The 25,818-nt window shown below is 43.0% G+C and overlaps 1 protein-coding gene across 5 annotated transcripts in view; it reads right to left on the bottom strand.

The window, feature by feature from the left end:
• Nucleotides 1-20,330, bottom strand: part of LOC121167469 (WD repeat-containing protein 37-like) — a 35,406-nt gene extending 15,076 nt beyond the window's left edge. The window contains exons 1-5 of one of the 5 annotated variants that reach the window (XM_040996888.1): nt 20,077-20,330; nt 13,294-13,471; nt 5,458-5,554; nt 2,730-2,825; nt 2,369-2,433 (exon numbers count right to left, since the gene is read on the bottom strand). In XM_040996888.1, coding sequence (XP_040852822.1) covers nt 2,369-2,433; nt 2,730-2,825; nt 5,458-5,554; nt 13,294-13,431 — 396 coding nt within the window. In that variant the 5' untranslated portion in view covers nt 13,432-13,471; nt 20,077-20,330. Of the gene's footprint in view, nt 1-2,205; nt 2,434-2,729; nt 2,826-5,457; nt 5,555-13,293; nt 13,472-15,197; nt 15,396-19,474; nt 19,620-20,076 lie in introns of those variants that run through there. The other 4 variants (XM_040996887.1, XM_040996885.1, XM_040996886.1 and 1 more) reach the window with 4 other exon arrangements.
• Between the last annotated feature and the right edge of the window lie 5,488 nt (nt 20,331-25,818).

The following is a 25,818-nucleotide window of genomic DNA, read 5'->3' as shown; positions in this document are numbered from 1 at the left end:
CAAAAGACTGACATTTTTACTTGTAATAAAAATAAATTCATTTCACTTGCTTTGGTTTAAATTTAACAAGTACTACAAAAGAATTTGTTCAATCTGAAACACATTATTATCGTCTTTCTGAAAGCTGTTCAATCCAGGAAAATTTTCCCTATACAATATGAAAAAGCGTTTCTACTTACTCTAAGTACATTTAGAGGGTAAACAGTATTACAATATTTTAAGAGGGAGTAAAGCTAAAATGCACAGGAAACTTTTCATATAAGATGCTATAATAAATTCACTTATCCATTTCGCCCAGCATTTCTAACACTGAAACAAATCAATGGAGCCCCATTCTTCACGCACCCCATTCGTACCATGAAAGCAGAGGGGGTTACTACCTTGAACTTTAGCTGTTTTGCTGGTGTTATTTTGGAAACAGAAAGCAACCAGATTACTGTACCATATCATTTCATGTGCTGCTTAAAAAATACCCTTTACACTCTGATCATCTGTTAACTTCAACTCTTTGTTCTCTTAGTCAGTTCTAAAATGCCCAACAGAACAGACCTGAACTACTTATACAAAATGGTCATGACAGGAAAGCAGCAAAATGATGACACATATCATCCCAAATCATTTCGGCAACTGAGATAAAAAACCTAAAACACATGAGAGAACTCAGAAATGGGGTTTGTTTGGGTTTTTTTAAAAACAATAAAACACTATCTTTCAAAAATAACTACAAAAACGTCAGAAAGTTTCTTTAAAGTAGTGTATAAGTTAGACTATCTTACTGCCCTCCCAAGAACACATTAGAAATAAATCAGAGAGCACTCAAACAGAAGGAAAATCCTTTGTGGAAAAACCTTAACACATTTTTGTGCTTCCACTGTCCCAACAAACATGCTAGTTGCCTCTCAGGGCTCTGAGTCAGAAGCAGGGAAAGCAATGAACTTGGACTGATGCACTTTCCTGTTGCATTCATGCCTACCTGTATTTACAAGAACCTATGCTGCAGTGCAAGTCAGAATATATTTTTACCCTATTATTTCTTCAATTTTCAGATGATGTCCTGTTTTTTCAATATTATTAAGATGCATATACACTGTGCAAAATGCTCCAAAAGTCACTAATAACATGCTTCTTAGCAAATTGAAATGAATTTCTAGTATCTAAAATAGTTGAGGCTTTAAGTAATTCTAAATAATCAAAGCAAAGTATATTATAGGTTTCCTTACCTTACTCCAAAATCTTATTTTTTATTGTTCATGGTAAAGGATAACTTTATATAATCATTTCTTCCCCTACTTCAGAAATAACCAGAAAGTTTTGAAATTCTAAGACCACATTCTGTACACATATAATTGTGAGCGTAATAGACAACATAATTCAGGATCTTTTAACAAGAAATTATGTGTGAAGACCATAATTTCACATTTCGTTAAAAAGAAAAAGTTTAAATCTAATTAAAAATGTCTAGTAAATACAAGCTACATCATGATATAATCAAACAGATCAAACGTAATCTAGCTTATTTGAAAAAAGTCAACAACAGGAAATGCCAGCAACATTTACATTTTTTAATAAAAAGAATTACCAAGGATTTTCAAATGAGAAGAAATAGCAAAAAGACTGAATTTGCTGTATTAACTGCAGCTAATCTCATTTTAGATGACATGATAAATAATCTTAAACTCTAAAAAAAAATGGGAAATATAAAAAATGATACAGCATACTCAATGCAAATTTTAACTGTTCCCTTCATGTTTAGCAAAGGAACATACATTCATTAAAGTTAGGTACATAATCTGTCTTTCATATCTTTGAAATACTCCAAAATAGCGATGCATACAAAACAATCTCAAAATTTATCATTTGTAATAGTACTCTATTATAAACAGATTCTCAGATATAAATCCTTGACTCTTTAAGAAGAACAAAACAAGATACTTTCAAGAAACAGCAAAACACAACTGTCTCTATTAGCCTCTTCCTAACACTTGGAAATAGAAGATAATGAACTAAATGGAATTAAAATATAACTTTAACTTAGAAAACCATAATTGCATTACTTGACATCTATTTATACGCTTTCTCCAATTTTGCAGCTTTTGTAACAAGCCAATTAACAAGAGAAAATATATATATTTCTAAAGACAGTATCTCGACTAGTGCATAAATGTATTGATAAAAAGAACTACTAGAACAAGCTACTGAGTATCTATATAATACAGCCACTTGACATGATTTTTTAATTGAATTTACCTAGACACCAGACATTTCTTTTTCTAGTATACATTTCTAATTGAAAAATATGCAGGTTAAAGTACACATCAGCACACCTTAAACACCACATGACTGGCTCAAGTGTCAGTGCCCTGCATACCTTGCTGGTAGAAGCCTTGTAAGTAGTCTTTAGTTTCTGAGAAAGCTGACTGGTACTGTGACTGGCTGCAGAGACAAAGAATCAACAATCAAACACATTCCTACAAAGAACCTGGGCATCACAAAGTGGGCCTTGCATCTTGGGGAGAAAGTGAAACCCAAAAGGCTTCCTTCAACTGTGCTAACCTGGCAACAGTGGCAGACCTGAGAATGAATGCACCTGCTCCCTCACTCCGTTTTTCCAGACCCACCCCTAAATTATGTCCTTCAGGTTCTGCTTAGAGCAAAGAGCAAATCAGTGTCCCTGATTAAATTCCAAATGGCCTTGATAATATGGAAGCAATACTTTCTGTGAACTTTACCTTTCGTTTTGAGTTGGCCCTTACTAAGTTCTGCTCCATCGATGGCTTGTCCTTCAGCTGCTAAGCGTTCATTCAGAGTATCAATTTCTCTTCGCACTAAAAAATATGTTTTTAGAAAAAGCATTTTTATGCTAAATGTACTTACCACTTCCAAATTGCACAAATAAAAAGGTTACATTCCAATGTTGTCTAAACCCACGAAAAATATTCTAACAGTCAATATCTCAATTTATATAAAGATTTCAAAAACCTCAAGGCATTCAGGATTTCATTACAAAAAAGACACACATAATCTTCCTGAGTACAGTGAAGCTCCTGCTACTGTGAGCTCCCACAGGCACCGGCATTTCAGTAGCTGTGCAAATTTCCTCTGTGCCTGGATCTGTGCACTTGGAATCTTTACTGACACTGTCTAAAATTCAAAGAAGCAAGCAGGTACTCCAAAAAGGTCATGAAAAAATGGAAATGAAAGTGTGACAAGGTGGTTAAGACACTGCTTGGGAATATCTGGGTTTTCGGCTGCATCTCCTCCAATCTTGGTCCAGCTTCCTCCTTATGTACATCAGGAAGCAACAGAGAGGAACCGCCATTGGGACAACCCTGATTGAGTTCTGAGCCCCTGTCCAGAGCCTACTGTTTGGGTATTTGCACAGTCCAACAGTAGATGGAATCTATTTGTTTGCCTTTCAAATAAAATGAAATGAAACACTAAAAAAGCTAACTTTATTTTGGTATAAGAAATTTTGAGGCGCTGGAATCATCATGTGGCAGGCTAAGCTGGAATCAGGAGCCACAACAGGGAGACATACGTAGGCACTCGATGTAAAATGCAGTCGACTTAACTCCTAGACCAAACATTCACCCCAGTCTTATTTTAGCAAATGCTATTTTTTATAATAAAGTATTTTCTGGAACTGGTGCCATGGTATAGCAGCCTAAGCCTCTACTGGTGGCACCAGTTTCTGTCCCAGCTGCTCCACTTCCAATCCAACTCCCTGCAGAGCCATCTGGGAAAGCAGCAGAAGATGCCCTAAATCCTTGGGCCCTGTGCCCACAAAGGAGACCTGGAAGACAGTCCTGGCTTAAATTCAGCTATTGTGGGGGCCCAGCACAGTAGCCTAGAGGCTAAAATCCTCGCATTGCCCACACTGGGATCCCATATGGATGCTGGTTCTAATCCCAGCAGCCCCGCTTGCCATTCAGCTCCCTGCTTGTGGCCTGGACAGCAGTCAAGGACGGCTGAAGGACTTGAGACCCTGCGTCTGCATGGGAGACTCAGAGTAGGCTCCTGGCTCCTGGCTTTGAATCGCCTCAGCTCCAGCTGTTGCTGCCACTTGGGGAGTGAATCATCGGATGGAAGATCTTCCTCTCTGTATATCTGTCTTTCCAATAAAAAAAAAAGCCATTGGAGAAGAAAACCAGCTGATGGAAGCTCACTCGCTCTCTCTGTCTCTCCTTCCCTATAACTCCTCTGCCTTTCAAATAATAATTAATAAAACTTTTACAAATTTTTCCAAGTCCATGTATATTTTTTCATAATACACATTTTTCATGAACTTTGACAGTCCCTTGTACTTACAGTCTCACTGAGGACCCTGTACTTGAGGAGCAATGATACATAACTACCGACATATGGTACCACACAGTTACCAGGAAAGGGTTACATATAACAAGAATTAAAAATGTAAGAAAGTTCTGAAAAACAAAAATTACAGGATTACAGGAAAGGACAAGAAATATAAAAAAGTACAGAAGCTATAAAGAACAGAATGAACAAAAACAATGAGATGGGAAATGTGCGCTCTGTTGCATGTCAGGCCCTGCAGGGCGGGCCTGCAGCATCCACTCTGTGACCTAGCCTGTGGAGATGAGGAACACAGGCACTCAGCCAGGACACAGCTGCTCTAAAAGCACAGAGCTCCTGATGTAACACCCTGACACACCAACGACACCAGGAAGTCTCCCACGACTGGGAAAAGAAAACTGGGCTGGTGGAAGGTCTTAGTGCAAGAACAGAACAAGTTACGATGAGGAAAATGCTGACAGCGAAAGGTCCTAAACAACGTCCAATATGAGCAACCTGGATTTCATCTTATGGACAGAAAGGATCCACAAAACCCCTAAGTACTGGATGATAATGCCAACTCACTGCGTTCACAACCATATTCCCGTCATTTCTTGGCCAAGCTGCAACCATAAAACTGAAAACCGCTGGTCACTGAAAGCTGAACAGTAAGTATTCCAGTTGTAAAAACTCTGATACTTAAAAGGTACACAGTGCATGGTACCTAAGTTTTATTTTATAAAAAATTGAAATCACTTCTCCCATCATAAATTTTCATAGTAGACTTTTAAAAAAAGAAACACCAGTTATTAAATATTAAATTTTCCATCAGTAAGTTTAAATGACATAGGATTACATCATCTTCATTACCAAGGGAAAGGCGACCCTGCATCCTAAAATCACAACCAACAGGCTTTAGGAAATGGCCGTCCTTAGTCACCAGAGGGAGCACGGCTCTGCCAATACCTTGACTTTCTTTCCTCCAGGAAAATCAGACCAGATCTTTAGAACTTTAAGATAATACATGTCATTTTAAACTAAAAAATGTGTTACTGCAAATCAGAAAGCTGAAATGGAAATTTATGCTTACCCACAAACTTTACTGTCAAATTTTTGATAGTGAGTGAAAAATTATAAAACAAGATTACGATAGGAAATACTCACACTCTAAGTTCTCAATATAAAGGTTCTCAAATTCTCTTTCTATTTGACCAAAGAGTTCCAGAAGTGTACTGCGAACTGAGGAAGGCAGCTTTGAATCCTGCAGAAGACAAAGATTTTGTTTAGAAGGAATGAACGAATCAATGAATAAGAAACTAATATGAAATATCAAATATTTCCCAAATAAAGTATTTTTTGTCCTAACCTCTTACTTTGCATCATTACATATTTTATACCTTATACATAAAATGCTTGAAGAATTCAAAATTGCAGTTTCTACAGAGAAAAATATAAGCATGCTGCACAAGCGGCTACTAAGGATAATATGGGATTTAAGAACAAACACTTCCTTTAAAACAACATTAAATATCTTTTTGCATAACAGGATATATGTCTATTATTCTCAAAGACTTCCAAATTGGTAGAGAAGGAATACAGTTCCCAAAAATGAAATATAACAACCTTTAAAATCATTTTAAAGATTTATATATTTATGTATGCACATATTTGAAAAGCAGAATGAAAGAAAGACACAAAGAAAAATGTTCTATCCTCTATTTTATTCCCCAAGTGGCCACAACAACCCTAGCAAATTCCACGAGTCCAAAACTCCATCAGGTCAGTCTCCCATAGGAGTGGCAGATGCCCAAATACTTGGGGAATTTCCACTGCTTTCCCAGGCACATTGGCAAAGAGCTAGACTGAAAGCATAGCAGCCAGCTCTCAAAGGAACATCTCATAAGGGGTTTAGGTAACTCAGAGGCAGTTTAACCCACTTCAAGACAATGCTGATCCCCATAAATAACGTTTAAAATGTTATATACTGATAAAAGATTGCCTTCATAGAGTTCCGATGTTCCCACTGTACTTCGAGGAGAATAAACTGCACAATCCCAGTAACGCTATTTAATACCTAAGAGACCTTGAGAAAGGAGAAAAAAGAAAAATCTCAAGGTGGGCCCAGCAGATGAAAGATGAATCTATATCTGATATTAAGCTCATAAAATAAGTAAATCTTTAACAAAAAGAAAACCTATCTGTAAAAAACAAAACGTCTACTAGTTAGAGGAAACATTAAAAAGAGTTCCCAGTGGGGACAAGTTCTACACACCTCCAGCCCCTGCCTACCAAGTCAGGGAGGGCAACAGGCGGTGGCAGCAGCAGCAACAGCAGCAGCTCAGTTCAATGGGGAAGCAAGGTTTAACAAGGAATTTATATGCTAGACACCAGTCCATTGACAAAATATGTTCAGAGGCCTGGTGTGACAGTCCATTGACTAAATTCTCGCTTTGTGTCCCAGCTGCTCCACTTCCCATCCAGCGCCCTGCTTGTGGTCCGGGAAAGCAGTAGAGGACAGCCCAAAGCCTTGAGACCCTGCACCTGCATGGGAAACTAGAAAAAAGCTCCTTGCTCTCAACTTTGGATCAGCTATAAGTAGCCACTTATAGCTACTTGAGGAGAGAACTGGTAGATAGAAGATCTTTCTCTATGTCTCTCCTTCTCTCTGTAAATCTGTCTTTCCAAGAAAAAAATAAATACTTAATATATAGGCAACTACTTGACATAGTCTACATTCAACTTGAAATCTCCTCAAGGACATGGCCTACCTATTTTATAATGCCCCTTAACCTGAGGCACTTCATTTAAAAAGAAAAATTGTCAACAGATATTTCTAAAATAACATTCCAATATTTAATTTCCATCAGTGAAATTTTCTAAGTGACTTTAAAGTTATATACAACACAAACATTTTGAAACTTGATTGTATGCCATATATGGAGGAAAAAAGGAAAAGAAACAAGAGGTAGGCTTTTGGCACAGCCACGGAGCTCAACCTTGCTAGGCCCACATCGGAAAGCAGTGCAGCTGAGGGACAGCCACTGCTAGAAGCACCAGCGTCCTGTAACGTGCACCCTGGGAAGCAGCACATGATGGCTCACGCACGTGGGTCCCTAACAACCACATCAGAGACTCGGCCTGAGTGTTGTGGCTTCCAAGTGGCCGGGCTGCAGTTACCGAGAACATGTGGGAAATGACTCAGCAGCTAGAAGTTCTCTGACTTTGCACTTCTGTTTTCAAATACATTAAGTAAATCAATAAATATTTTTTAAAGATTTATTTTTATTGGAAAGTCAGATTTACAAAGGAAAGAAGAGAAAGATCTTCCATCCACTGGTTCATTCCCAAAGTGGCCGCAATGGCCAGAGTTGAGCTGATCCGAAGCCAGGAGCCAGGAACTTCCTCCAGGTCTCCAGGACCATGGAGTGCAGGGTCCCAAGGCTTTGGGCCATCCTCAACTGCTTTCCCAGGTCACAAAAAGGGAGCTGGATGGGAAGCAAGGCAGCCAGGACACAAACCAGTGACCACATGGGATCCCAGCTCAATGCAAGTTGAGGATTTGGCTGTTGAGCCATTGTACTGGGCCAAATAAACAATTTTCAAACATATTTATTAAGTTTCTTCTGAGAATAATTTCTGAAAACGTTAACATTTTAGCATGGAGTTCTATAATAATAGCAGACTTAACAAAATAAAGTTAAGTATGTGAAACCACAAGTTAAAACTACACATCTGGGCGGTGCACTAAGGTGCAGTGGATTAAGCCACCACTTGGGGGCACCCGAGTCCTGTATCAGAGTGTCAGTTTGAGTTGCAGGCCACTGCTTTCTCTAAGGCGTCGGAATGCTAATACAGCTGAAGCTGACCGCCACTGCTCCAGCGCCACCGCCACCTCCATGGTCACCTCCACGGCCACCTGAAGACCCAGGCGGTGTTTCACGCTCCTGGCCTGCACAACAGCCCTCGCTGCTGCAGGCATCTGGGAACTGAACCTGCACACAGAACCTATCGATCTTTCAGGCAGATGAAAACATTTAAAAATGAATAAAACATGAATCTGACAGAAAAGATAATTCAACATCCCTTCACAATACCAGTGAAAAAATGATAACAAAAAGGACAACTTCAAACAACAAAAATTAAAATTAAACTATCACATCTTGTAAGTACAAGCCATAAACCTGTGCTGACCTAAGTATACTCATTAACCTTTCTTGCTCATCCAGGCCCTGTATTCTCTGCATACTCCATTCGCTCTCCACGGAACACCCTTCCTCACAAGCGCTGCCTCTACATGGAGGCCTTCCGAAATCCAAACAAGGCCAAATCCCCTCTTCCGTGTGTCAGCTCCTACAGACCTAAACCTGTGTTTCAGATCCTATTACTCAGCAACAAACGCTTATTTACCTGGACTAAATCTAACTCAACAAATGCTATGGAAACACAGTTAAGGTACAATCTGGCAAATAAAAACAAAATAAAAAATCAAGAAACTAAATGTACAGTGAAGTGAGGACAAATAGAGCCTTACAAAACTATTTTTCACCCTTTCTAGCAGTGTCCCTTTTTTGTGTCATTCAATCTCATAGGTGCCAAAATTTAAGAAAAAAAAAAGCAAACTGAGGTCAGGAAGGCTTCAGTGATGCAGTACAACCTGAAAGAAACTGCATCTCACCACACCGTTGGACACACAGCTCAAACACTGTGGCACACACACACACAAGCAGCTCCTCTGGCTCTGCTCAACACTGAGCCTGCGTGCTGAGATGCAGACGCATACTTTGTCTAGAACGGGACTCCCCTGCACTGTTTAATTCAAACCAAGACAACCAATAACCCTGTATTTTCAGATCATTCCACTTAAAGCTACCAACCACTTACACCAAGCATTATCACTCTCTTCTTTCTGCAGAAGGTAAACAAAGCACCTTTCACTGGCCATTCACAGAACATGCTGGTAAATTCCACTCAAAATAACTAGACTTAATCAGCAAATGAACACTGCCAAGGGAATGTAGAAGGCACAAAGCTGAGGGGCATCAAAGGGGTCCAGAGGACAAAGCTGCACACCTTTACTGTGATTGCATTTATTCTGAAATGCAATCAATCCCACAGTACCACATCACAATAGAGGACAGGAACATAATTATCTCATGTGTGACGTAACTCTAGACCATAGCAATAAAGGAGGTCGTATACAATTTTCAAAGCTAAAAATCCAAGTGTAAAAATTTTTTGAACCTATTATTAACTGTTTGCCTGAACTAACCAATATGGTAGCCACATCTGACTACATAAATTTCTACACCAAGTAACCAAAAATTAAAAACTAAAAGTTCAAGTTCTGAGTCAAATCAGCTACAATTCAATTGCTCACCAGATACATGAAGCTGTAGATTTCATATCACATAGTGCTGATATGGGATATTTCCATCATCACAGAAGTTTTAACACATAGCTCTGGTTCCACTCTCTGAACTGCTGGCTAAATTATGTCCCTCAAACTTCAAATGTTGAAGCTCCAACATTCATCAACTCAGAACGCAACCATATTGAGAGGTATGGTCTTCACAGAAACAACTAAGATAAAAAACAATAATGTAACAGGGCCTGGCATGATGGTGCAGTGGTTAAGGTCCTCGCCTTGCACGCCCGGGATCCCATATGGACATCGGTTCTAATCCAGGCAGCCCCTCTTCCCTTCCAGCTCCCTGCCTGTGGCTCTGGAAAGCAGTCGAGGACGGCCCAAAGCTTTGGAACCCTGCACCCGTGTGGGAGACCCAGAAGAGGCTCCTGGCTTCAGATCGACATAGCATTGGCCGTTGAGGCTCACTTAGGGAGTGAATCATCAGACAGAAGATCTTCCTCTCTGTCTCTCCTCTCTGTACATCCGCCTTTCCAATAAAAATAAATCTTTAAAAAAAAAATAATGTAACAACAGTAGGTACTAATGCCACATCACTGGAGTCCTTGTAAGAGACAGGGACAAGGGATGCCGAGGACAGACCATACAACAATATGGGAGAAGAAAAACACCTTTAACAGTCAAGAAAAAACCAATCCTGTAAACAACTCATTTTGGACATCCAGAATGGTAAGAAAACAAGTTTCCACTATTGCAGTCACTGTGTTCACGGTTATTCTGTTGTTAAGAGCTCTAGCAAATTAATATACTAATATATCAAAGCTAATTTTATGATTTACTGGAGAAAAAATCCTATCTGTACTGCACGTGTACAGATGTTTTTTCTCCCATTACCCCATGCACAATTATTTGTATGATGTTTACATCATGTTACATATCATTGGCAATCTAGAAACACTCTGAAGTACACAGGAGAGCACAGGCGTTTGGCACAGTGCTTAAGACACCTGCATGTGTGCTCGCAGGCCTGGGCTGCAGTCCTAGCTCTGCCTCTGACTCCAGCTTCCTGCTAATATGACCCGAGGAGTAGCAGGTTTTGGCTCAAATACATGTATCCCTGACACTCAGGACATCTAGACTGAGTTCCGGCTCTTGGCTTTGACCTGACGCAGACCTGGAAGATGTCTGCCTCTGTGTGTGTGCCTTCCTTTCAAGTAAAAGTAAATCAATGATGTACACAGGAGGATGAGACAAGTTACAGACAGTACTGTGCCAAGGGATTTGAATACACTACAGATTTTGTTATGCCAGGGGGATCTTGGAAGCAATCCTTCATGAGTTTTCCCGTACAACTGTGTTAGTTTATTTACTCATCCATTCAAATCATAGCTACTGAATTCTCTATGGAGATATATTGTACAACACTAATTGTGGTGGACTCAGAGTGTACTCGGGTACCCATTGCAGTTAAAACCTGGAAATCCCTACGCATAAGGTTATCCAACTAATTAAAAAGAAAAAAAAAAAAAACCTCAACATTTATTTAAGCCAATTTTTCAAATGTAAGCCTTAAATCTAAGCCAAATTCAAGCCTAATTTATTGGCAGCATTAGGGCCAATAAAGTAGTTCTAACTGTGAAGGTATGGCTACAAAGTTAAACACATTTACATATATACATTTAGTATATATTAGATATATCTATATTTTATTTTGTTTTTGTTTTTGATAAACGCTGAGCACACTGGAGAGCGCGTGGCTGGACCAGCACAGGACACCACTCCAGCCACAGCTGCCGTCCCCCCCAGGAGATGCTGCTGCTGCCCCAGAAGCCCAAGGAGAGCCATTTCCTGGACAGCAGCTTCTCCACGGCCAGCAGGTGCCCAGTGTGGGCCGCCTCCCGCAGCTCCTGCTCCTTCCCCATCCCCAGAGTCGCCACCCCTGGACCTGGCACTGCAGGACCACCAGGGCTCATCTCCCAAACTTTACATCTCCAGGCAACACATCCCCTGCCCCCCTATAGTTTATTTTAATAACATACCTCTGTTTAGGCTTCACAAAGTCTTTTTTTTTTTTTTAGAAATAGTCTTTAAGGGCCCAGCGGCGTGGCCTAGCGGCTAAAGTCCTCGTCTTGAATGCCCGGGATCCCATATGGGTGCTGGTTCTAATCCCAGCAGCTCCACTTCCCATCCAGCTCCCTGCTTGTGGCCTGGGAAAGCAGTCGAGGATGGCCCAAAGCCTTGGGACCCTGCACCCGTGTGGGAGACCTGGAAGAAGCTCTTGGCTCCTGGCTTCAGATTGGCATAGCATTGGCCATTGCGCTCACTTGGGGAGTGAATCATCGGACAGAAGATCTTCCTCTCTGTCTCTCCTCCTCTCTGTATATCTGACTTTCCAATAAGTAAATAAAATCTCTAAAAAAAAAAAAAAAGAAAAGAAATAGTCTAAAAATCGTAACATTGGACATGGCACAGCAGCCTAGTGGCTAAATCCTTGCCTTGTATCTACCAGGATTTCATGTGCCAGTTCATGTCCCAGCAGCCCCACTTCCCATCCAGCTCCCTGCCTATGGCCTAAGAAAGGAGCAGAGGACGACCCAAGACCTTGGATCCCTGCACCCGGATGGGAAACCTGGAAGAAGCTCCTGGCTTCGGATTGGCTCAGCTCTAGCCGTTGTGGTCACTTGGGGAGTGAACCTGCTGACACAAGATTTCTTTGTCTCAACCTTTTCTCCATCTATCTGCCTTTCCAATAAAAAATAAATAAATAAATCTAAAAAAATTGTAAGATGTTCATCATCTGTAACAGAACTAGAAAAAGCAGAAGCAAAATTTATCGTTATCTAAAGCATAAGTCTATTTACGCAGATGACACGCATGCTCACTACAGCAAAGCCAGAATAAAGTCAAGTCAGTAAAACATCCAACGGCCTAAACCTTTCAGAGAACAGGAAAAAAATTATAATGCTCTTTTCAATACTATTAGAGAGAAAATCCAAAATCATATCGCGTATTACCCCCTACATACGATAAGCTAATATATATTGTCACAACTACTTCTTTTGGTTATTCATTGAAATGCAATAACCTAGAACGCATTCTCTATGGATACTGTTGTATTGGACAGCAGTTTTAGTAAATTTATGTTGGAGGACCTGGAGAAGGATCCAATTTGGTTAACCACATCTTTTTTCTACTTCACTACCTAGTACACATTACAATCAGCACCTTTAAAAGAAGGTATAATATGGGCCCAGCACGATAACATAGCGACTAAATCCTCGCCTTGAATGCACCAAGATCCCATATGGATGCCGGTTCTAATCCAGGCAGCCCCTCTTCCCTTCCAGCTCCCTGCTTGTAGGCTGGGAAAGCAGTAGAGGACGGCCCAAAGCCTTGGGACCCTGCACCCGTGTGGGAGACCTGGAAGAAGCTCCTGGCTCCTGCCTTCAGACTGGCTCAGCACCAGCCACTGCACTCACTTGGGGAGTGAACGATCATAGGAACCATAAGAACCCACTTGGGGAGTGAACCATCATATGGGAGATCTTCCTGTCTCTCCAACTCTCTATATATCTGCCTTTCCAATAAAAATAAATAAATCTTTCAAAAAAAAAAAAGGTATAGCATTAACGTACTTGTCCTTCTAACATTTCTCTTGGCAGGCCTGTCCTTTCCTGTTCCGAGCTGTTAGTTCTTCGTATTGAAAGGCTGTGGGATTTGCGCTTCTGCTTTGCTTGGCGAGCAGTTGAACAACTCCCGCTTTCTGTGGGCATTACTTCCAGAAGGTTGAGTCCTTGTCACTCCTGCAATAAGCTAAACAACAGTAAGAAAAACAATTGTATTATACAGCAAACTGAAATTTTAAAAACAACAAGGAAATTATTGCTTTTCATTAAAATTTTCCTTACTATGGTGAACATTTATAACTTGGCATATGGCAAAGCACAATGTTTTCCAGTACACAGCATTGGGGCCTGTTCATTCCGTGGAGGTGGAAGAATAAATCTGCAACAATATAAACGTGCTAATCCTCCCCCCGCAGGGTCAGCATCCCATCTGGGCACCAGTTCTAGTCCTGGTTGTTCCACTTCCCATCCAGCTCCCTGCTTATGGCCTGGGAAAGCAGTGGAGGACAGCTCAAATCCCTGGACCCCTGCACCCGCAGGGAGACCCGGAAGAGGCTCCAGGCTCCTAGCTTGGGACTGATTAGACTCCGGCTGTTTCAGCCAGCAGGTATGAACCAGCGGATGAAAGATCTCTATCTGTCTGAGTCTCTCCTCTCCAGGAATATGCTTTTCAAACAAACAAAACAACAGAGTATATAGTCTTTGTTAAAGGAGATACTTTTTTTTAAAGATTTATTTGTTATTTTTATTGGAAAGGCAGATATACAGAGGTGGTCCCAATGGCTGGAGCTGAGCTGATCTGAAGTCAGGAGCCCGGATCCTCTTCTGGGTCTCCCATGCAGGTGCAGGGTCCCAAGCCTTTGGGCCGTCCTCGACTATTTTCCCAGGCCACAAGTAGGGAGCTGGATGGGAAGCAGGCCTGCCGGGATTAGAACCAGTGCCCACATGGGATCCAAGCGCATGCAATGGGAGGACTTTAGTCACTAACCTACCACACCAAGCCCAAAGGGGATAATTTTTTAAACCACATTTCATTAATGTTTTAAAAATCAAAAAGTAAAAGGCCCAGCACGATAGCCTAGCAGCTAAAGTCCTCACCTTGCATGTCCAGGATCCCATATGGGCACCAGCTCTAATTCCGGCAGCTCCATTTCCCATCCAGCTCCCTGCTTGTGGCCTGGGAAAACAGTTGAGGATGGCCCAAAGACTTGGGACCCTGCACCCACATGGGAGACCCAGAAGAGCTCCTGGCTTCAGACTGGTTCAGCTCCAGTTGTTGCAGCCACTTGGGGAGTGAATCATCAGATGGAAGATCTTCCTCTCTGTCTCTCCTCCTCTCTGTATATCTGACTTCCCAATAAAAAGAAATAAATATTTTAAAAAGAAAAAAAAAACAAGCAAGTAAAAGTTTAAAACAAAAAACAACTTTCTAACTTCCCCCAGGTTCCGGGTACTTCGTCAGAGAAAACCAATTCTAATTGTGTGTTCTAAACGAGAGTTCCCAGAATAACACATTCTAAGCGTAATATAATCTAGAGCCAAATATTAACTTCAAATTTTCTAGGGGACACATTTTAAAAAGTTAAATTACTTTCAGTGATTTAATTTAATCCAATGTCTAAAATATTTTATTAGTCAATATAAAAGTTATGGGACATTTTACATTGTTTTAATGATTATGTATTCAAAATTCAGTATTTTAATTTCATCGATCACAAAATCAAACTGCCACAAATGACTTATTTAAGCCTCTAAATAAATATGATTCACCCATTGCGTTAGGATTTTCTAATCATTCATGCAACTTAATCATTCCTCTCTCAATAAATTTCCATATTAATGAGCAATGTTTTAATATACTAACACATTACATCTTCCCTCTCCAATTACAGATTTATCTGTATGAACATTACCTGCTGATTTTTACTATCACTTCTCTTCCTCCAAGTACAGTCCCATTATCAAGTCAGCGCATGCAAATGCGGAGAAGTGTCGCGTGCCTCCCTGAACACAGAATGCATTTCTCCCAAATGCGATGTGAAGGCAGATACAGGGCAGGCACAGCTATGATCACCAAGAACTCAATACGCAGATATTCTCTTGATTTAAACAGGAAAACTGGCCCACACCCCAACATTACGAGGTTGGTTCTACTAAATAAATGTATTAACAGCATGGGAAAATACGCTGACCTTTACAATCATCATGGAGACCAAGTGGGAGTACCTAAATCTGACTTTATGCCTGCTTAGAAAGCCTGCCCCTAAAGGCGAGACCATCCCCTGACCCATCACAGTGCCTCTGTACTTCGTTACCAAATGCTTTACTCACTATCTTAAGATTAATAACATGATAAATAAAATTCCTTACTACTTGGCTGACTAAGAGGCACTGTGATGGTCAGGCCTGGAAGGAAACCAGTAACCCTCGGGGATTCCTTCAGCATCCACCCTGGACTGGAAACATGTCTGCTGATTCGCTCCCCAAGTGACCACAACAGCTGGAGCTGCACTGAACAAAAGTCAGGAGCCAGGAACCTCCTCTAGGCTTCCCACGCGGGTGCAGGGTCCCATGGCTTTGGGCTGTCGACTACTCTTCCAGGCCACAAGCAGGGAGCTGGACGGGAAGCAGGGCTGCTGGGATTAGAACCAGCTCTTATATGGGATCCCGGCACGTTCAAGGTAAGGACTTTTAGCCACTAGGCCAACTCACTGGGTCCACCAACACTCTTTCAAAATTAGTTCAGTGTCTTTTTCCTTCTAATCACTTTTTTTTTTTTGCTCTTCTTTGTCACAATTTATTTCTCAGGACTTTCTCTAATTTTACTTTGTTTCTGCATTCATATCCTTCATACTTCTCCCCAGCAGTCTATATTAGTACTATTACTATTTCCTTTTACACCACATCTTTTATAGTAAGTTTTTGGGGCTCAAGAACCGCATCTTAAGGCTGCAGGCACTACTGAACTCATATCATCTCATGTCATTATTACCATACAACATCTTCAAATGTTTGGTGAGATTTGCAGTTTGGTTTGGAAAGACAGGCCAGGAAGCTGCAGGTGTTTGTACGCGCGATCTTGCTGCATACAGGAGTTGCCACAGAGTACACACTGATGGATGCTGAAGCAAAACCAGTCACTGGGCAGTTGTAGCTATGACTGATGAACGATTAGTACCGCTGCTGCCAAGAGGAACAGCAAGGCTTGAATGGCTCAATAAAGTCACCAATCCTTACAACACCCCTAGGAAGCGAAGTTCCAGATCCAAGTAACAGCCTCCACAGACTTCACACAGCACTCCAGTAAGCTGATTATATGAAGGCACGTCGAAAAGTCCATGGAAAATGAAATTAAAGGGAAGTTTATTTTGGTATTAAAAAAATTTGCTGGGCCCAGCGCGATGGTGTAGTGGTTAAAGTCCTCGCCTTGTACACACTGGTATCCCATATGTGTGCCGGTTCTAGTCCCGGCAGCCCCGCTTCCTATTCAGCTCCCTGTCTGTGGCCTGAGAAAGCAGTCAAGGACAGCCCAAAGACTTGGGACCCTGCACCCACATGGGAGACCCAGAAGAGCTCCTGGCTCCTGGCTTCAGATTGGCTTGGCTCTAGCTGTTGCAGCTGCTTGGAGAGTGAACTATCAGATGGAAGATCTTCCTCTCTGTCTCTCCTCCTCTCTGTATATCCGCCTTTCTAATAAAAATAAATAAATCTTTTTAAAAATATATGCTGAGATCCTCAAAGAACATACAGAAAATGTCTTATTTAAAAGCTTTGAATGAATTTTTATTTTTTTGCAGCAAAATAAATATATTTTTTATAAATTTTCAAAGCATCCTCATAGAATTGTTATCTCAATCCAAATATGTGGACTGGACACTAAGACAGCAGTTGATTCAACGGAACCCATTAGCAGGCTGCCTGGGCTCAAGTCCCACCTCCACTCCCACTTACAGCTCCCTGATAACTCACGCACTGTGACAGCAAACAAGCCACATACCAAGTACATAACGGGCCCCACATGGAGTCTCAGCCTATCCCAGGCCAGGGTGTTGTGAAAATTTGGGGAGTAAACCAGTGACTAGAGAATCTGCCACAAATGCTTCCAACCTCTGAACCGGTCCAGGTTGAAGGCAAGAGTCTAGAATTCCCACACTAGTCACAGCCTCTAACCTGCTGCTGCCCTATGGAACACATCAGCAGGCAGCTGGATGGGAAGTCAGGCTCAAATCCAAGCATTCCAATGGGGCTGGCAGGCATCTCAAGCAACACCTGAGCTGTTGCCCCACAAACCCTGCTCCTCCTACGTGCTTGGCGCAGCCGGGGCCCTGGACAGCATGCACTTCAAGAATGTTTAACAAACTAACAAAACCCAGAAACATTCTTTGTCACAGCAAGTTCCACCTTTGCAAACGCTGTTATATAAATACCAAATACTTAGGTTTCTGCTCTGTGTTATTTTCCATATTAACTTCATTGAAACAAGGTAAGTTACCAGATTCTTTCACGTGAATGTGATTCAAGAAAGGCAAGTAATCAAAGTGCTTTTTAAAGATCATCAAAGTCACTTTCAAAAGAAACATTTTCATTTGAAATAATAAACATAAACCCTGCAAAGAAACAATGAGATTTTACTTTTTTTATGAAGCAAAAATGCTTGCTAACATGGTAGATCGTACACAGAACAATTAAGGATATAACTTCCGTGTGCCTTTAAAAAAATATGTGACTGAACTGTCTAGAGTTTGGCGAGTATTTCACTAACACTGTATTCTGACGCAATGTTAAGTGAATTCCTGGCAATCTGAAACACCAACCACAGACTTTCAATCCAGCAGCAAAGGAGAGAAAGGTCTCCAGAGGCAATGTCAAAAATCTATCAACAACATTAACCCGCTCACAGTACTGTGCCAGTGAAATGAAAGCAAGAACACATGTTCATCAATTTTGTGAATCAACATAAACTGGGGACATCACTAACTGCATAAACAAAGAGCCAGGTTTCTTAAAGATCCCAACAGTCATAAGAAACAGCTCAAACAAGGATGAAATTTAATAAACCGCAACCACCTTCTTAGAAAACATGAGGCAGGAATCACCTCAGGAAAAAAAAAAAACAAAAACAAAAAAACCACAAGATTCTACAACACAAGCACAAAACAACAATCTGAGGACATACTATGCTGGGGAAAAAAAATTACTAAACGGTTGAGAGAAAATGAAGCATTCCTAATAAAAATCTCCTGTGACCAGCACTTCACCAGAACGCTTACCATGTATCCAAATAACAAAATGAGACTTACAGGCCACTGCAGGCCACAGGGACCCCACAGTGGGAGGGGAGTCACTGCCTCCCCGTGAGCAGTGTTATTAGCAAGAAGACAAGGGACTCAGGGTACCACTGACTTACTCCTTAGTCAGCATGTCCTTATCTGGATACTCTTTTTCAAATCTGTGCATCACAACCTAGAGGGAATCAGGCAGCACTTGAATTTGCGACAGTAACAAAAACAAGGAAGAGTGAGGCGGAAGAGAACTGACGAGGAGTTTCTGGGTGTAACACTCCGTCATCTGTTGGGAAGCACCGGCTCATTCTCGCAATCACCCTCACGGCCCCAAACAGGCTGAGCTCAAAGCCAGATCCACCTGACCTTCGTCCATGACTCTCGGAATTAGCACCTCTAGAAACGGTCCCAGCGTCTAACGGACCTGGCTAAGCCCTCGGCGAAGAGTCTTACGGATCACACCTTTCACTCTCCCGGCCGACTCGTGCCCACACCACTTTGTGGATAGGAGGGACGGGCATTCCAGAGCCCTGTCGCCGCCAAGGGGTCCCTAACGTGGCCCCCCAGCTCGGCCTCCCCGCGATGCCAACTCAACGAAGGAAACTCGACTTTCGGAAGGCGAGTTTATCAACTCCCCGGCAGACAGGCCCGGCCGACGCCTCGTCCACGAGTGGACACAACAAGGCCCAGGTCCCCCGCGAAAAGCCTCCCGGAGCGCTGTCCCTCCTCCCCCGGCCCCCGGGAAGACAGAGAAACAGAGACAGGGAAGCAGGGACCCCGACCCTGGTCCGCCCGTGTCCCCGAGCGCGCCATGCCCCGCTCCTTGTCCATGCCAGCGTCCACCTCGTCCACCTCGCCCCGTCTCCTCCCCCGGGCATCGCGGATAGCGGGAAGATGGCGGGACCCACCTACCGCGAACGCCGCGCTCTCCTGCACCCGGAGCCCGGCCGGGATGCGCCTCAGCTGGTCGGTGCCCGCCGCCTCGCCCCCCAAACCCAACACACACCCCAAACCCACCACACCGAGGACACCGAGCCACTCGGCGCTGACGCGACCCCGCGACCCCGGCTGGGCGCCACCGCGCTTCCGCTGCCATCGGAAGTCCCGCCCCGAGCTGGCGGAAGCCCCGCCCCGTAGCGGAAGCCGTAGCCGGAAGCCGCCGGCGAGGCGAACAGCGCCTTCCTGCTTTCCTGTCCTGTGGCCAGCTGGCCAGCGAGGCCGGGGAGCGCCGGGCAGTTCCGGACCTCCCCGCGGTGCTGGCTCTCGGTCGCCGCTGACCGCTGGAGGCAGCGGGCCCGGCTCCACCTGGTGGTGCCGGCAGGGCGCGTCCCTGTAGGAGTCGGGAGAAAAGCCGGGGCGCAGCCCCCGCCGGACCCCCTGTGTCCACCTCGTCCACCTCAGGGGTCGTTCCGCGAAGGCACAGCCTTCCCGGGAGCCCAGAGCATTTGTAACATGCGGGCGGGTGGGGGGACGCGCACTCGGGACCCCTCAGGACCTCGCATCTACTCACCGCTGCAGGGATCCAGGTCAAGTGGGTTGTAAGTCCATCTGCCCCTGTACCAGTTCTCCGGAGCCTGAGACTTGACCCTTAAAATGCAAGCTCAAAGGCACCTCTCCAGTCCAAACCGCTGGTTTTGCAGAGCTCCGTGGGAGTCTGGGTTTGGGCTGCACGGACAATCCGATAAAGATAGAACTATTAATATTTCAGCGTCCCTGCAGAAGATGACTCACCCCGTTTGCTTCTGAAATGTTTGATCACCATTGGCTAAAAAGAGAAAACACAATCAGCTGTTCTCGGCGAAAGGTGGGACTTGAACTGCGGGGTTTTTTTTTTTTTTTTTTTCCGCCTTTAATCTAGGCTAGGAAAACTACATAATAGACTGGAACCATTACGTAAACAGTCCCCTGGCCTTACCCCAACAGCACCAGTCGGGCTTTTTAGCTCAGCTAGACTACATTAATAACCAGGAAAGCATTTGTTTTTCTTCTCTGTAGGTCGAGACTCTTGCTGCCCCCTTTAAAAATAAAGATTGATACTCAAGAAGCAGCAATAAGGAAATAATGTGTTGCACGGGGAAGAAACGTGCTGTATGTAGGGATCCAAATGTTTGAAACATGTACAAGTTATTTCTGCAGTAGATTGATAAGGTGTTACTGCTGGACACGGTTGTGTAAGATGAACTCTTCCGATGTCACATTTCAGGCTTGGTGGTTGTGGCACAATCAAGTAACAACTCTGATTAGCAACTGTTACAGCCCAGGACATTTCCTCTGGACATGATCGCAGAAAGAAAGCTTTGTGAACCCCCGACTTTCCATCCTGATAAATGGGTAGTTTTTGACAGCATAGTACCCACAGTTCAACTGGTAGGATATTAAAGACCTGTTTTCTTTGATATATTTAGGATTACATAGAAGTCACTGAAATCAACTGAGTATATCATGAGATGTGACAAATCCAGCGGGGGGGGGGGGGCGGGAATCATCCCTTTGGGTACCAGTCACTTTGCGTTATCATATAACAGACCAACGATTAAAACGCAGGCTGTTCTGAAAACAAAAACAATGCAGGCTGACACCAAAACGCCTGTTCTTCCCACTGTACATTGGTTTGGTGGAACTGCAATAACAAAACACCTCGTGCTGTGTTTTACATAGCTGTCCTGAGGGCTGGAAGCCATGTCTGAGGGTCAGGCAGGATACGACCCATGCTGCCCACCCGCTGGGGTTGACCATCCGTCTCTGCCCAGCGTGCAGCAGTATAACCAGCCTTCACACACTCTTCCTGGGTGCAGTCGCTTCACTTGACATCTTTAATTTTTTATCCATTTGAAGGGCAGAGATCTTCCATCTGCAGTTTTCACTCTGCAAATAACAAGTTATTTTTGTTACTAGGACCTCCCATTCCATTTTTATTTAAAGATTTATTTATTTGTTTATTAGAAAGATACACAGAGGGCTCGGCGCGGTGGCGCAAGTGGTTAAAGAAAGATACACAGAGAAGGAGAGACAGAGAGGAAGATCTTCTGTCTGTTGATTCACCAAGTGACCACAACGCCGCAGCTGTACCAATCTGGAGCCCAGAGCCTCTTCCAGGTCTCCCACGCAGCTGCAGGGTCCCAAGGCTTTGGGCCATCCTTGACTGCTTTCCCAGGCCACAAGCAGGGAGCTGGATTAGAATCGGCACCCATATGGGATCCCAGTTGTGCAAGACGGAAGACTTTAGCTGCTAGGCTACTGTGCCGGGTCTGCTACCCACCCCATTTTTAAAGAACTGGGAGTAAGGATTGCAGCTTACGACTTGTGTCTGTAGCGGGAAGAATGAAGAGGAGATTAATTTAGTCCTTAACACTGTCCTGAAATAATTGCCCTTTTTTTAAGATGCAAAACCAGATTCAATTATAAAGCTATGATTGCATTCCTGGTAGAGGTTTGCATGTTCCCTCCTGCAGAAGCTGAGGCTCTTTATCTTCCCTGAGAACAAACACTTGTCCCAAGTGCCTCCCTGCTGCACACATTTGCCTCATCCCATTCAGTGAGGAAACGAGATGACTTAGTAAAATCCAGCTATGATCATGTTTCTGCTGACACTCCACAAATGGTCGCAAGGGCCAGAGTTGAGATGATCCAAAGCCAGGAGCTCGTCCATGTCTTCCACACAGGCACAGGAGTCAGGGACCTGTGGGCCATCCTCCACTGCCCTACCAGGTCATAAGCAGAGAATTAGATCAGGAGTGGGACAGCCAGAACATGAACCAACACCCATATGGATGCCAGTACTTGCAGGTGGAGGATTAGTTCATTAAGCTACTGCCTCATTGAACTTATCACTAATCATTTTACTTGTGCTACAAACAACTGGGTATTTAATCAACTCCATATTTGTGAGTGGTTCTGCATCCTTGGTTTCAGCCAACTATGGATCAAAACTTTTCCTTTATACTGACCCTATACAGATTTTGTTTCTTATCATTAGTCCCTAAACAATAGAGTGTAACAACCATAAATAGCATTCATGGTGTATGGGCTACAAAAAGATTGTGCAAAATGGAATCAAACATAAGCTTGGGCCCGGCACAATAGCGTGATGGCTAAAGTCCTCACCTTGAATGTGCCAGGATCCCGTAAGGACGCAGGTTCTAATCCCAGCAGCGCCGCTTCCCATCCAGCGAGGACCTTAACCACTGCACCAGGCCCATATTTTTTTAATATTTGAAAGGCAGCGTTACAGTGAGAGCAGAGAGACCTTCTAAGTGTTACTCCTTTTATCTACCAAATTTATTTAGCTCTTCTCAAGAGGACTAAGAAAAACCACTATCCTCTAGACGTGAATGCAATCACCTGAGCAACCCCTCCAGCTTTTCCCCAACTCATGGCCATTCTCACTTCACTAGAGTTCATTAAAATTTGTAAGAGCTAAAGAGACTCATCCACTCCTTTGAAATAGGCTAAAAAAATAAAATAAAATAAAATAAAATAAAATAAAAAAGCCCTTTCGGGCCCGGCACGATGGCACAGTGGTTAAGGTCCTCACCTTGAACGCCTGGGATCCCATATGGGCGCCGGTTCTAATCCAGGCAGCCCCTCTTCCCATCCAGCTCCCTGCCTGTGGCCTGGGAAAGCCGTTGAGGACGGCCCAGGGCTTTGGGACCCTGCACCCGTGTGGGAGAACCAGAAGAGGCTCCTGGCTTCAGATTGGCTCAGATCCGGCCGTTGTGGCCGTATGGGGAGTGAATCATGGGACGGAAGATCTTCCTCTCTGTCTCTCCTCTCTGTATATCCGCCTTTCCAATAAAAATAAATAAATCTTTTTTAAAAAACCCCTTTCAATATTATATCCATAGTTTAAGAAAACTATGGTCTGCGAAAGCAGACGAGGACAGCCCAAAGCTTTGGGACCCTGCACCTGTGTGGGAGACCCGGAAGAAGTTCCTGGCTCCTGGCTTCGGATCGGCATAGCATTGGGCATTGGGGAGTGAATCATCGGATGGAAGATCTTCCTCTTTGTCTCTCCTCCTCTCTGTATATCTGACTTTCCAATAAATAAATAAATCTTAAAAAAAAAGAAAGAAAACGAGCATTTTTGTTTGAAATAGTTGGAAAACACACCAAGGAAAAGAAATGAAACATAAAATGAACTTTGAGGGTCAGATATAGTGGCTGATAGAAAAATCGATGGAGAAAGGAGTAAAACATTTCAGACAGAAATAAGAAAAGAAAAAAGAGCACAAAAGGGAACAGAAAGATAAGATACGTTTGGGAAAAAGTGGGAGCAAGAAAACCAGCTGAACTAGTAAGAGCAGAAATTTTGCAACAGCATAGAAAAAAAAAAAAATTACCAGGGATTTGTTCTACTTTCCTGAGAATTAAAGCACACAGAAAAAGCAACAGGCTGAAGGGTACCCTCCCATTGCTCGCTCAGACATTTTGTTTATTCATTTTTCTTTTTTTTAGTTTTGAAAACTTTATCACAAGTTGACAGACACATTAGGTTTAAATGCTGTAATATATATAGATAGATAGATAGATAGTTTTCTTTATCCTGACATCTTGCACCTGTCCTACAAATGAAGCATTTTCATCAATCCAAGATACATTTTTGGTCATTATCTCTAAAATCAGGGCTTTATCCCAACATTGCATGAAATTCTGCTTGGAATCTTCTGTCCAGATGTAGCTCCTTGACAACAGCTGTTCTTGCTTAGTCAGGTTTATAGATAAATACCTAGCAAGGCAATCCCTCTACTTAAGGAAAATGAGGCCCAAAGGAAAGCTTATCAGAACACACCTGCACGACTGCTAACCAGTGTTATTTAAGCCACTTCTAATGAGGTTATGTAAACTTGTCATGTAGCAATGGGAAATTAGTAAACTTCGAAGATTATAAAGTGCATTTTTTTTTTTTTTTTTTACTATTTGAGTTACACAGAACACACATGAAGAAAAAGAGAGAAAGCCTACTTACTTTCTAAGACTTTCGTAGAATGGCATTATTCTGCTCAGGAGAGCAGCTCCCTCCTGATGTAAACACTTCCCAGTAGGCCCCATCTCCCACCACTGTGGCCCTGGGGATTCAATTTCCAATACAAGAATGTGGGGCAATGCATTCAGATCTTGGACATGATGTTTGACACTGTGTGATGTTTTGTAATACAGCATAGGGCTTCGCATTACAAAGCATTTTTAAAATTTTAAATACTTTTTAAAAATTATTTATTCTTACTAGAGAGGCAGATCAGATTTATGGAGAGGAGAGACACAGAGAAAGATCTTGCATCCACTGATTCACTCCCAAGATGGAGAGAAAAGCTGAAGCTGAGCTGATCCTAATCCAGGAGCTTCTTCCAAGTCACCCACATGGATTCAGGTCCCAAGGCTTTGGGCCATCCTCTGACTGCTTTCCCAGGTCATAAGCAGACAGCTGCATGGGACGTGGAGCAGCTGGGATACAAACTAGTGCCCATATGGGATCCCGGCATTTGCAAATTGACGATTTCGCCACTGAACCATTGTGTGAGGCACAATACGGTGGTTTTAAATAAGTATTTCAAAAATGGTTTTTCTTTTATACAGAACAGGATTTGACTTCTCCAAACACATACTGATATTTAAAGCTCCATTTTTTTTTATTCTTATATTTTCACTGGAAAGGCAGATATCCACAGAGAGGAGAGACCAAGATGTTCCAACCGCTGGGTCACTTCCTTAGTGGCCACAACAGCTGGCACTTAGCTGATCCAAAGCCAAGAGCCAGGAGCTTCCCCTATGCCTCCCATAGGGGTGCAGGATCCCAAGGGCTTGGATCATCCTCCACTGCTTTCCCAGGCCACAAGCAGGGTGCTAGATGGAAAATAAAAGCAGCAGGGGCATAAACTGACATCCAGATGGGATCCTGGTACTTGGATGTGGAGGATTAGTCTGTTGAGATACTGTGCCACACTGTAAACTAAGTTGTATAGAGGGCACTATGGTTAATATTAATGGTTAATGCTGCAGGCAGTTTGTAAAGAAAATAGTGTGACTTGAACTGGAATCTTGAGTTCACAGACTGCTGGAGCAAAGACCGAGGTTGAATTCTATAGGCAATGATTTGCTAGTAGACAAAAACCCAACACCAATGCCGAGGCCTGTGGGTGAGGATCTGCAGCTGGGCAATGATCTAAGGCCACAGGACTGTGCGTTAGAATATACTTGAGTCACATACTGACTTCTGTACATGGGTCACAGTGTTGCTGCCTGTTCATCAAGCGTT

Source organism: Ochotona curzoniae, unplaced genomic scaffold (assembly GCF_017591425.1).
Source record: "Ochotona curzoniae isolate NIBS_2020 unplaced genomic scaffold, NIBS_Ocur_1.0 patch373, whole genome shotgun sequence".
Classification (NCBI taxonomy): Eukaryota; Metazoa; Chordata; class Mammalia; order Lagomorpha; family Ochotonidae; genus Ochotona; species Ochotona curzoniae.
The sequence above is the reverse complement of the archived record's forward strand: the minus strand, read 5'-3'. Positions and strand labels throughout refer to the sequence as shown.